This window comes from Pongo pygmaeus, chromosome 19 (genome assembly GCF_028885625.2).
Source record: "Pongo pygmaeus isolate AG05252 chromosome 19, NHGRI_mPonPyg2-v2.0_pri, whole genome shotgun sequence".
NCBI classification, from domain to species: Eukaryota; Metazoa; Chordata; class Mammalia; order Primates; family Hominidae; genus Pongo; species Pongo pygmaeus.
This window is the reverse complement of record NC_072392.2, coordinates 9,626,560-9,640,263: the sequence shown is the minus strand read 5'-3', so window position 1 is coordinate 9,640,263 and position 13,704 is coordinate 9,626,560. Positions and strand designations below refer to the sequence as shown.

General features: G+C 43.0%; 1 protein-coding gene across 2 annotated transcripts in view; it reads right to left on the bottom strand.

Moving 5' to 3' along the window:
* USP43 (ubiquitin specific peptidase 43) overlaps window positions 1-13,704 on the bottom strand; it is an 83,781-nt gene that overhangs the window by 43,677 nt on the left and 26,400 nt on the right. For both annotated transcript variants that reach the window (XM_054459042.2, XM_054459043.2), the window contains exons 4-7: window positions 10,550-10,642; window positions 8,664-8,799; window positions 5,220-5,355; window positions 3,175-3,310 (exon numbers count right to left, since the gene is read on the bottom strand). In XM_054459042.2, coding sequence (XP_054315017.2) covers window positions 3,175-3,310; window positions 5,220-5,355; window positions 8,664-8,799; window positions 10,550-10,642 — 501 coding nt within the window. The remainder of the gene's footprint in view (window positions 1-3,174; window positions 3,311-5,219; window positions 5,356-8,663; window positions 8,800-10,549; window positions 10,643-13,704) is intronic.

Below are 13,704 nucleotides of genomic sequence, written 5' to 3'. Positions count from 1 at the left end.
TTTGTGGCAAGATGGATGAGGCTGGATGACATTATGTTAAGTGAAATAAGTCAGGCACACAAAGATAAATACTGCATGTACTCCCTCATGTGGAATCTAAAAAAGTTAATGTCACAACAGTAGAGTAGAATAGTGGTTCTACTAGAGGCTGGGAGGGGCTGGTGGGGGCTAGGAAAAGGTTAGGTAATGAATAAAAATTATAGCTAGATAGGAGAAATAAGCTCTAGTGTTCTATAGCAGTATAGAGTGACTATTGTTAACAATAATTTATTGTATGCTTTCAATAGCTAGAGGATAGGATTTTGAATCTTCCCAACACAAAGAAATGATAAATGTTTGCGGTGATGGTTATGCCAATTACCCTGATTTGATCATTACACACTATATACATGTATCAAAATATCACTCTGTACCCCATAAATATGTACAATTATGTGTCGATTAAAAATAATGTAAGTGCTTTTTAAAGCCAAACACAATACAAAATTGCAATCAGAGAACCTTGTAACAAATGGAGACACTGCAATGTAAACAGAGGCCCAGTGACAGAAAGCCAGGTAGATGCTGCTGTGTAAACAGATTACTCCAAATGACCAGCTAGCTGAAAAAATCTCTTCCCCACAGCAGGGAATAGAGTAAGAGAAGCTTGGAGCCAAGGGAAGGCAAGGCATAGACATAAATCCAGATGACACAATTTTGGTTTGGGGTATCAGGAATATTCTCATCACTGGGCATGGTATCCATGTCCCAACATAGTAAGCGCACAGCAGTGAGCTCATGGTGTACAGAATGCTGGGTGGGCCTGCGCCTGTGGGCCCTAACTCTGCCGTAGGTACTCATGGACAAATCACTAGCCACTCACTGCTTCTGGCCTCACTGAAGCCTGTGTGAAGACCCAATGAGGTAAGAATGTGAAACTGTTGAATAAAATTGGCTAAAGTAGAACACAAATATGAGGTGATCTGTCTGGACAGGCAAGGGCACTGTGCGTCCATTGTTGTATGGACAGATCAGTTTACTTAATCCATCCTGTACTGTGAGGCATTCTAAGTTTTTATTTAAACAATGCTTGCTTATCACAGGAACTAGATATAACCTTGGACATAACCTTTGAGCGCACAATTATTACCTTAGGGTAAAGTTCCAGAAGTAGAAAGGCAAGACTAAAGCTCTTTCTTCCCAAACTGTCCTCCAAAAAAGCCATACCAATTTACCTGATTCCCCAGACTCTGGCCCAGAATGAGTATTATCAATTTCTAAAAATCATTTAACAATCTAAGAGGTTAAGAATAGTATCTTGCTATTGCAACCAGAATTTCTCCCACTACAAATGATGCTGATTTTTTTTTTTTTTTTTTTTTGAGATGGAGTTTCACTCTTGTTGCCCAGGCTGGAGTGCAATGGTGCAATCTCGGCTCACCGCAACCTCTGCCTCCCGGGTTCAAGCAATTCTTCTGCCTCAGCCTCCCGAGTAGCTGGGATTACAGGCATGAGCCACCACACCCAGCTACTTTTGTATTTTTAGTAGGGATGGGGTTTCTCCATGTTGGTCAGGCTGGTCTCGAACTCCTGACCTCAGGTTATCCGCCCGCCTCAGCCTCTCAAAGTGCTGGGATTACAGGCGTGAGCCGCCATGCCAGGCTGATGCTGAATATTTTAACCTATGCTTGTATTTCTTCTGTGAACTAATGTTCATCCCTGTGGTTCATTTCACCAAGGGTATTTATCTCCTTCATTTTCAATAGCTGGAAAATTCGAGGATGGACATAAATCTGTCGCCCCTCACATGGCATAAATAACTTTCCTCATCTGCCCTTTGCCTTTCAAATTTGCTTTTAGTTTAAAATTTTAAATATATTTAAAACATCAGCCTTTTCCTTTACAGCCTCCTGACTTTGATGTTAAACTAGCCCCCACCCAAGGACATAAATATTCTCCCATGTTGTCTTTATTTTTTTAATTTATTTTTTATTCTTTATTGATGAATTTTTTTTTTGAGACAGTCTTGTTCTGTCGCCCAGGCTGGAGTGCAGTGGTGCGATCTCGGCGGACTGCAACATTTGCCTCCTGGGTTCCAGCGATTCTCCTGCCACAGCCTCCCAAGTAGCTGGAACTACAGGTGCGCGCCACCACACCTGGATAGTTTTTTGTACTTTTAGTAGAGATGGGGTTTCACCGTGTTAGCCAGGATGGTCTCGAACTCCTGACCTCGTGATCCAGCCACCTTGGCCATCTTTAAGATGTTTCATGGCTTCCTTTTCTATAGTTACCTCTCTAGTCAACCTGAAATTTATACATGTGAATTCACAGCAGGGGTAAAAAGTTGACTATTTAAAATAAAAAGAAACAAAGAAATCCATTAGCCCAGCCTTACTTTTGAATAATTCACTCACTCTGTAGTAATATGAAATATACCATAATTCTGAAATTATTAAAATATTGTAATACAGGCAGAGGAATATGCAATTAAATCAAACAAAATAGGCCAACTATCTATAAGTATTTATTATATGATAAAAGTGATATATTTCATATTACTAAAGAGTTAATGAATTATTCAATAAGTAAGGCTGGGCTAATTGATTTTTAAAAGCTGAGCTAATTAATAATAGTTTAATTATTATTTAATAATCTCTTTTTGTTTTTACCAGTTTATTATTCAAGATACATTTTAGAAACATTTTACCCATCTAAATATATCTTAATGTAATTCTGTGTTTTAAACACTTTATTTGGGCTATATAAGAAAGCTATCTGTTTTTGTATATTTGTTATATAACCCATCAATTTCCTGAACCCTTTCCTTACTGCCAATCACTTTCCAGTTCTTGGTTTTCTGGACAGACAACCAAATTATCACCTCTTTTCTTATAGCCAGTTTCTTTTAGCACTGCACTGCCTAGGTTTTACAATATAAAATAACAGTGGTAAGGGCAGTACAAATTGTTCCTCTGATTAATAGGAAGGCCTCTGATGTCTGATGGTTAGGAATGATGACGTTAGCCAAATGCTTAAGGCAGATATTTCTAATCCTCTTAATCAGAAAGGACCCTACTTCTGGCTTCTAGTTTATTAACCCTGGGAATAAATGTTTAATTTTACTCTAGACAGGCTCCCAAGTACAGGTCTACAAATCCCAGACACCACATGAAAAAAGAATAAAGTGAAACATACCTGCTAGCCTGCTGCCCTGACCCCACCAAGTTACAGAAGAGGATTAGCACCTTGCTCTCACTGTGGAGAGAGAGGGAGAATCGCTGTCCCTCACGGGCTGCCAGGCGTGGGGAGACCGACAGACCCAGTGGATGAGCTAGAGGAGAGAGAATGACATTCATTCGTATTCCTAAAGGAGCTGCTTTCCTGGGTCAGAGCCTTAGCTTCTCTAGTCCCTCTTTCTCTTTGAGCATCTATTAACCACCAATGGGGGGCCACTAGAGGGCTGCTCAAGAATATGGTAGTGAATTTGCAATTGTGTTCACCCAATAGTTTTTTGTTTGTTTGTTTAAGACAGAGTCTCACTCTGTCCCCCAGGCTAGATGGAGTACAGTGGCACAATCTTGGCTCGCTGCAAACTCTACCTTCCAGGTTCAAATGATTCTCCTGTCTCAGCCTCTCCAGTAGCTGGGATTGTGGATGTGCGCCACCACGCCCAGCTAATTTTTTTGTATTTTTAATAGAGATGGGGTTTCACCACGTTGGCCAAGCTGGTCTTGAACTCCTGACCTCAAGTGATCCTCCTGCCTTGGCCTCCCAAAGTGCTGGGATTTCAGGCGTGAGCCACTGCACCTGGCCATCACCCTATAGTTTTAAAACAGGAACAAGAATTTAACTAATATTTTTCAAGTCACCTGAAAAATACCCCAAAATAATTTTGGTTGCTTTTATGACTTCATTACAGAGTCCCCAGTTTATCTACTCTCTTAGAAAGCCAACATAAGAAGTATACAGAGATGGGTGAGAATCTTTACCAATGAGGAAGTAGAGGAATTGGACTATCCTCCATTTGCAATCAGTTCTGAAATGTTGACTTTCAAGGAAAAGATGTGTCCACCTTGATTGAATTTGAAAGGAGAACTTGTTTCACTGGGTTGTAACACAGTCAGTGTCAGTTAATGTCTTGTTCTAGATTCCAGTGCCCAGCATCTCCCTGTCAACTCAGAGAACTGCAAACATCCAGTTCCCATAGCCTGCTACCTAGGCTGGCCAAAACGTGGGGCCAGGGCATAGGAATCATCTGGGGTATAATGTAACACTGGCATAGGGTCCTTTAAATATGGGCCTTCTGGCCGGGCACAGTGGCTTACACCTGTAATCCCAGGACTTTCGGAGGCCGAGGCAGGTGGATCACCTGAGGTTAGGAGTTTGAGACCAACCTGGCCAATATGGCTGGCCAATACAAAAATTAGCCGAGCATGGTGGCAGATGCCTGTAGTCCCAGCTACTTGGGAGGCTGAGGCAGGAGAATCACTTGAACTCAGGAGGCAGAGGTTGCAGCGAGCCGAGATCACGCCACTGCACTCCAGCCTGGGTGACAGAGCGAGAAACCATCCAAATATATATATATGGGTCTCAAATATATAAATATAAATATATATATATATATGGGTCTTCTTCACTAGCAATTTGGCCAACATGTATCCTGACCTACAAATAAAAAGGACTGTTAGAAATTGACCATGTTAGCCAGTCTATAGAATAGGAAAAGCAAGCATTAAGAAGGGGAACTATTTTGTTAAAAAGTCATTTAATAAACCCTTTAACCATGTACTGCTCAAATTTGTAGACATTTTACTTCACACACAAGCCTTGACCCATAGGAATCCTGACGGCAAAGATGACTCCAGCATCTATACCAAATAGTGGTTCTCAAAGTGTGGTTCCTGGACCAGCAGCATCAGCATCACCTGGGAACTTGGTTAGATGTACAAACTCTTAGGGCCCACCCCAGGCCACCCGAATCATAAACTCTGTGGGTAGGGTCCAGAAATCTGCTTTCACATGCCCTCCAGGTGATTCTGATATTCACTAAGGTTTTCAGAATCCCTGTATTAGCTGAACAATTTTTAATACCAACCATCTGCACACAATGAATGCCGGGGATAAGTGTGACTGTTCCAAGTGCTAAAACTGGATGTTTTATGCCTTTGCACCCAAGGAGTATCCTCTGAAACCTGTAACTCATCATAGCCAAATAAAATTGTGCAAAGCACCTGGTATACCTGAGAGAGTCCCCGGGCTGGGTGAGGGAGGAACTTGAAAGGCATACACATTATCTCCCTCTGCGATGGTATTCAGGTCCTCTTCATCAAAGAAAGACCGCTGGAATCCACTGGGATACAGTTCAACCAAGATCACCTGAAATGAGAAAGATCGTTTTCCCTCTTGATTTCTGAAAGAGAAATCAACAGATAAGAAATCTAAAAGTGACTGATAGTCAACACCCATTTTTCACCCTTTCCTTCCTTCTAATTGGCTACTTATTTTTAGTAGTACAGCATAGTAGATATAACAATTAGATTGTCCTCAGACATCTCAAGTGCAACAAAAAAAGAAACTGAAAAAAAAAAAAAAATCTAAGTTTTATACCCAGCTAAACAAGCATAGAAAAATGACAACAAAATAAAGCCCTCTTCATGTGAACAAAAAGTGAGTGTTTACTACAGAGTGAAAGAATTTCTGAATAGGCTTACTAACCTTTTTCACATGACTGCATACATAAAAAAATATTTTTACCAAACATTGAAGTAAATAGGAGATGGTTTTGTAGTAGAGTAGAGGGGTGACTACTGTGGGGGCCCTGACTGCCCTAGACCCAACTCTGCTACCCTGAGGCTGAAGAAATCAATATCTTAGCACACAAAACCTATTCAAGGTACACTGCCTGGGAAGTTCTCTTTAAAAAGATGCATTTTGGGTGCCTGTAGTCCCAGCTACTCGGGAGGCTGAGGCAGGAGAATGGCATGAACCTGGGAGGCGGAGCTTGCAGTGAGCTGAGATCGTGCCACTGCACTCAAGCCTGGGCAACAGAGCAAGACTCTGTCTTTAAAAAAAAAAAAAAAAAAAGAGCATTTCAGGACTGGGCACCGTGGCTCACGCCTATAATCCCAACACTTTGGGAGGCTGAGGAGGGAGGGTCACTAGAGCCCAGGAGTTCAAGTCCAGCCTGGGCAACATAGCAAGACCCCATCTCTACACAAATTTTTTTAAAAATTAGCCAGGCATGGTGGCATGAGCCTGTAGTCCCAGCTACTCAGGAGGCTGAGGTGGGAGGATCCCTTGAGCCCAGGAGTTCAAGGCTGCAGTGAGCTATGATTACACCCCTGCACTCCAGCCTGGACAACAGAGGAAAACCCTGTCATTCATTCATTCATTCATTCATTTATTCATTCATTCATAAATACATAGATTTCAGGATTTAAAAACCTGAATCAAAGAGAAAACTTGAGTTGTAGGAAGAAATGATGAACCAAAGAAAATGGTAAACATTGGCAAAGGTAAATATTATCGACTATATAAAGCTAAAATAATAACTATTACTACTATTACAGTTGGAGGTAGAAAAGGGATTAAAATACTGGACAATAATATCTAAATCAAAAAGGTATAAGGGGATTTAATGCATACCAAGATCCTTGTGTTAGATGGGAAGATTAACATTAGACTCGTAATTATGCAAGTTGACATTTTAATAACCACTAAAAGAATGGAAATATAATGTATATGTACTTCATCCCAGAAGAGATGAAATAAAGAAAAATTGCTCAATCTAAAAGAATCATCTTCTAAAAGAAAAAGACTGTTCAATCTAAAAATTGAGGGGGAGGGGTGGTACAAAATAGGAAAATAGGGTAAATAGCATAAGATGACATAAATAAATCCAAATACAGGCCGGGCGCGGTGGCTCACACCTGTAATCCCAACACTTTGGGAGGTTGAGGTGGGCAGATCACAAGGGCAAGAGATTGAGATCACCCTGGCTAACATGGTGAAACCCCGTCTCTACTAAAAATACAAAAAATTAGCTGGGTGTGGTGATGCACACCTGTAATCCCAGCTACTCAGGAGGCTGAGGCAGGAGAATCGCTTGAACCCGGGAAGTGGAGGTTGCAGTGAGCTGAGATTGTGCCACTGCACTCCAGCCTGGTGACAGAGGGAGACTCCGTCAAAAAAAATAAATAAATAAAATAGAAAAATAAATCCAAGTACATATATCTATGATTTTAGATAATATAAATACAATACACTTGCCAGTTAAAGAAAACAAAGCATCAAAATAGATGACTTTCAGTTTCAGTGGAAATGCCCGTCCCACATTGCCATCCCCAACTGACTCCCATCTCCCTGAACCAACACATCACACCTCTCAAATTCCTGCCAGATTTTTCACACTCTTAATTATTCAAACGCTCCCTCTCATAGACTTCTCCCTTTTGATCCTTTCTTACTGTCACTTTCTCCCCAGGACTCTCACCCACTGTCCTCCTCTCTCTCCGTCTCTTTCAGTAACTCCCCATAGTGCACTTTAGAGTTTACAAAGCAAGATACACACATTTCCCCCGCTATTTGAGAGAGTCATAAATATTCTATGAGGCGGTGATAGAGGTCAGAGGGATTGATCGGGCAGGGGCAGAAAGGAACCCACTGGGGTGATGGAGAGGCTCAGGAAGCGTGGAGGTTATAGGAATGTAGCTATGAATGTAGAGAAAGCCAACAAACCACAATCTTCAGATAGGTAGATGTTATTGTATGTGTGGCATGCCTTCCCAACAAGGTTAAAAATATTTTTTGATTTGAAAAAATCCCATGAGATAGTCAGGGAAGTGTCAATTTTCCGTGTCACAGTTAAGGACACAGAACCAATCACATACTGTGTCCAAGGTCAGAAACATAGGGAGCTACCGAATCACCCTGAGGGCCGCTCCCATCCTGCCACGTGGCTTGGCGCCACCACGGCCTCCTCCCTATTCCTCATGAGGGCCCCTCCAGGCACCGTGAATCCAATCACTTTACCAAGACTCGTTTGAAAAGAAAACAGGTAGAACACAGCCATCCCAGCTTCCCCCAGATGTTCTCTCTCATGTTATACAACCTCGGTTCTCTCAGCAGGTCCTCCTGCTTCATTTACTGTTCCTTTAGTGTCCTGGTTTATATTGCCAAGACTGAAAATATACAATGGTGACCTGGGCTATGAAGTCAAACCATGGAAATCCAAATCCTGGCTCAACCACTTACTAGCTAGTGACGTTGGGCAAGTCACTTAATCTCTCAGGGCTTCTTTATTCCCCATTAGTAAGATGAGGACAATTGTAATGTTTACTTCACAGGATGCCTGTGATTAAATCAGGCATGAATAGAAAGTTCACAGAAGAGTGCCCCACACTTAGTAAGCGCTACCTAGGGGTAGCTGTTGCTGGAATTATTATGATCATAATCGTCATCACCTTCTTGGAAGGTAAAGGTGTTCTTTTCTGGTCATTCCGTGTCAATGCAGGGAGAAGTCAAGGCCCAGTCATCCCAGACAGCAGGCACTACTAATCAACCAGAAACCCATGAGTCATGCCGGAGTCACCTGGGAACCCCAGATTGGCCTAAACAGCCTAGACAGCTGGCTCAGTTAGCATTCTGTCATCCAATGACCAGGCCCCAGGGCAATTCTATCACACCTCATCTGCAGGGATGCCTCCTTCCTCTGCAACCATCTTCCTCAGGGCTGCCACTGTGCTGAGGATCGGCACGGCCAGGCCAACCCGCAGGAACCGCTGGCTCTTAGAGGGGAAGACCAACGTGACACTCAAGAACCTGGAAAATAGGAAGGGGCAACACCCTTAAAGGACTGACATGAACTGTGAATGACATTGTTGGTAACGGATCAAAGCCAGGCACAGTGGCTCACACCTGTAATCCTAGCACTTTGGGAGGCCGAGGCAGCTGGATCACCTGCGGTCAAGAGTTCGAGACTAGCCTGGCCAGCATGGTGAAACCCCGTCTCTACTAAAAGTACAAAAAAATTAGCTGAGTGTGGTGGCGGATGCCTGTAATCCCAGCTACTCGGGAGGCTGAGGCAGGAGAATCGCTTGAACCTGAGAGGCAGAGCTTGCGTGAGCAGAGATGGCACCACTGCACTCCAGCCTGGGTGACACAGCGAGACTTCGTCTCAAAAAGAAAGAAAAAAAGAAAGATAATGGATCAAGTTCAGCACATACTTAATCTCTGCTTCCTGGTTGTGTCCCTGTACTTGGTACATTGTCACCAGGTGGCGGGGTAGAGCCAAATCTTCTAAATTACTTTTCCAGAGAATTGGGGGAAAAAGTATTTGATTAAGAATCACCATAGAGACGTCCAATCTCAAGGTTCTAGTTGTTATATAGGTAAGCTTAAACAAAAACAAACTCCAAAGTTTGAAAATTAAAGCAGTCAAGGTGTTTTTTTCAGTACAAATCAACACTACTGATGACATTCTCCTTAATGAGAGAGAGTCTCCTTTGGAAATCTCTGCTTCCCCTTCCCACCAGCATATGAAGGCCCACTCTTGCAGCTACCGTTTCTCTTGATGTCTAATCCAATAACTGCCCAAGTCACACAGGTAATTAATTAATAGAGCTGGGATTCGAACCTGGGCCGTCTGGCTCCAGAGTCAGTGGTCTTGACCACTGTGCTGTGCTGTGTCAGGCTGGGAGTCTTAGATCATCACATCTATAAGTTGACATTATCTGATGGTGTCACTGATGATAGACAGCATAAGCCATGTTATAGTATAAGCCAGTAGTTATATTTGCAGTGCAGAAGATCAGCAGCACACAATTTTAGAGCAGAAAGGGAGATTGAGTTGCCAAGGAAGGCCTTCTGAAGATGTTATGTCTTCAGCTGCATCCTAAAGGCAGGGGATGTCAATAGGAAGAGGGTAAGAGAAGATGGGGAACATAAAGAAGAAATACCTCTGTTCCAATGCCAGAGAAGACACCCCACATAGGAGCTCACCCACATGCCAGGACACTGACATTGGCCATTTGCCTTCCCGGTCACTGCTAAGATTTGGGCTTATTTTTATAGAACTCGGCCCATGGTGCCTGTTACCCAGCCCTACCTCCGCTTTTCTTTTTTTTCTCATCTTCCCCAAACAACCCTTTTCCTCTTTCTTTGCTCCTTAAAGAAATCTTTTTCCTACACCTTCCCAAAGAAGAAAATAGATTTTTGAAATTGAAATAAAGCTGGGGAAAAAAAAGCAGGTGGCCACAGATTTTCTCTAGTTTGCCCCTGTCTCACTAAGTGAGACCAATGGGTCCGTGCCAGCTTCTGAATGGGCCACAGATCTAAGTCTGGCAATTGTGCCAAACATTCATAATTCCTTCCTCAGCTAGAGAAGGAAAACAGTAACCTTTCACTCTGTCAATTTCAATAGTTGAATGTCATCCAGCTATAAGGCTGGTTTCCAGAGAAATGCTGGCTGAGAAGCAAAGGAGAGAAAATGGCAGGTGTGAGGCCAGAAGGTTCCCCGTAATGAGTAAGGATGGAAGTCAAGTTCACTGGGCAAGCCGCGACACTCACGTACCTCGTCTGGCGCAAGGGGATGGGTAGGGACACACACAGGAAAGGATCAAAGGTGTTGCTCTGTTTCAGGCAGTGGGGACAAGTCAAGGAAGATCTGTGAGGGTGAAGAACAGAGGCGAACGTTTAATCACACATAAAGCAATTTGGTGATAAAATTCAATACAGAATTATCCTTGCATTTCCACTCCCTGTGATCCCACTCCTAGGTACATACCCAGAAGAATTGAGAACAGGTGTTCAAATACTCGTACACAAGTGTTCATAGCTGCTCTATTCACAATAGTTAAGGTGGGAACAACCCAACCGTCCATCAACAGACAAATGGGTAAACAGAATATGATACATCCACATAGTGGAGTACAGCTCAGCCATAGAAAGGAATGAACCCCTGGTCCATACTACAACGTGGATGAACCTTGAAAACAATACGCTAAGTGAAAGAAGCCAGACGTGAAAGCCCACATATTGTAGGATCCCGTTTATATGAAGTATCCAGAACAGGTAATGCCATAGACACAGAAAGCAAATTGGTGGTTGCCAGGAGCTGAGGGAAGGGAGGATGAGGCTGACTGCTTACTGGGTACCAGGTTTTATTTTGGGGTGATGAAATGTTTAGGAACTAGGAGGTGGTAGCTGCACAACACTGTGAGTGTACATGTCACTGAATTGTATGCTTTAGAATGCTTAACTTTATGTTACAGGACTTTCACCTCCGTTTTTTTAAAAGGGAAAAGAATGTTTAGTGACACATATAAATGCACTGAGTATGGGAAGGGAAGCTATAACCCGCCCCTGCCATACAAACCCAGCATGCCAACTTCCAAGCTGAAGGGATCTCAGGACCATCTCTTCCCCTGCTTCTCAGCCTCACTGTGCCCCAGAACCACAGGAAGCCTTTTTTTACAAATTCCAATGTCCAGGCCCCACTCCCAGAGATTGTTTCAAGGTGGGTAGAGAGGGGTCCAGACATCAAAATCTTTCTAAAATCCTAAGCTTTTAAGCTCCCCAGATGACCCTAGTGTTCACCCATAGTAGAGAATCACTGACACTGCTCACCCTCCTTATTGTACAGAAGAAGAAACAATAAGAAATAGCTCCTTAAAGTAATAACTAACATTGAAATAGCATGTACTAAGAACCAAGCATCATTCTGAGCACTTAGCATAGATGAACCCATTTACCACCCATAGCAACCGATATTATACCCATTTTACAGAAGAGAAATCTGAAGCACACAGAGGTTAAGTAATTTGCTGAAGAACACACGGCTCTTAAGTAAGAAAGCTAGGCTCGGTTTCCAGACTCCGTGCTCATATCATTCCTGTGTTCTTTAGTAGAAGTCGGTGAGGTGTCAATTGGTTCAGAGTAGATATATATAATGTTCATTTATATTCTTTCAACTCTTTTAAACTTAATACTCCTTTACTTTAGAATGGATCTCTGAAAGTGAAATGCAACTTTTTTTTTTTTTTTTGGAGACGGAGTCTCGCACTGTCACCCGGACTGGAGTGCAATGGCGCGACCTCAACTCACTGCAACCTCCGCCTCCCAGTTTCAAGCGATTCTCCTGCCTCAGCCTCCTGAGTAGCTGGGATTACAGGTGCCCACCACCACGCCCGGCTAATTTTTTGTATTTTTTTCAGTAGAGACAGGGGATTCACTATGTTGGCCAGGCTGGTCTCGAACTCCTGACCTTGTGATCCACCCACTTCGGCCTCCCAAAGTGCTGGGATTACAGGCGTGAGCCACTGCCCCCAGCTGAAATGCAACTTTTATATTCCACGTGTACATACCAATTTTCTTTCTCTTATCATATAATGCACCATATTCTTCCAAGATACAAGGGATTTCTGCATGCTATGTTACTAATCCTAAAATCTACATTAACTTCACTGAGGACACAGAACAAGACCGCCCTGGCAGTCTGACTCTGAAGTCCATACTCTTAGCACTGTATGACATTACTGGGATAAGTCAGCAAGTAAGCCAAAGCTGGTATCAGAACAGGTTTCCTGAGTCCTTGTGGAAAGTGCCCATCTCGTTTGATTGGTTTTCCACTGAGCAGACAAATAGGAAAATCCAGGGACAAACAGGAACATAAACAGGAGGGTGTCGCCCAAGGCAATCTTGGGTGATCTGCCCATTACAAGTCAGTTATCTTGGATATAACTTATCAGACCATCAACCTGATTATAGAAAACAGGCCCCAGTACTGGACATTCCATCACTCCTGCTGCCTCAGGTCATTTCCCTTTGGGAGACCCCTGGTAGTGTTTTTGTTGAAAGCATTGTATCAGACAATGAGCACCAGCCAGCCAGAAATCCAACATTTCTGGGGTCTCCTCTGCCACTGCGTCTCTCCTCCAATCCTTCTCCACCTCTGTCCATCACGTACCTAGGCAAAAAATTGGCCTGAAGGATATACTTGGGTCATTGGGAAATTCCCAAATTCCCATTTCACAAGTATATAAACCAATGAGAGAGAATGTTTTTCATTGACGTCTTCATGCTTTTTAGCCTACTAAAACTATGCCGGGTTGCATTTTTCTTGAAGCATTGCAACATATTAAACTGGTTCAGGAATATGACTTTTACATTGAGCCACCAACTCCTATCAGCTAGCAAGCAATGAGTGGTTTGTAGAAAAAAAAACAGAACGGGCAAAATTTATAGTGAAAGAATGAAAACGTTGGCCAGGCGCAGTGGTTCATGCCTGTAATCCCAGCACTTTGGGAGGCTGAGGCGGGCAATCACCTGAGGTCAGGAGCAGGAAATCAACCTGGTCAACATGGTGAAACCCCATCTCTACTAAAAACACAAAAATTAGCCGGGCGTGGTGGCAGGTGCCTATAATCCCAGCTACTTGGGAAGCTGAGGCAGGAGAATCGCTTGCACCCGGGAGGTGGAGGTTGCAGTGAGCTGAGATCGCGCCATTGCACTCCAGCCTGGGTGACAAGAGCAAAACTCCGTCTCAAAAAAATAAAAATAAAGAATGAAAAAGTACAATGTTTTCATAATAAACTATAGGAAAGATGTCAAATATGTCCATGCATCAAAGGTTGAGAAATACGGACAGACTGATGTGACCAACAGATCTGGAAGAAGATGGAGAGGCAGCTTCGCTTTTACAAAAAGTTCTGGCCACGTTACCAGGCT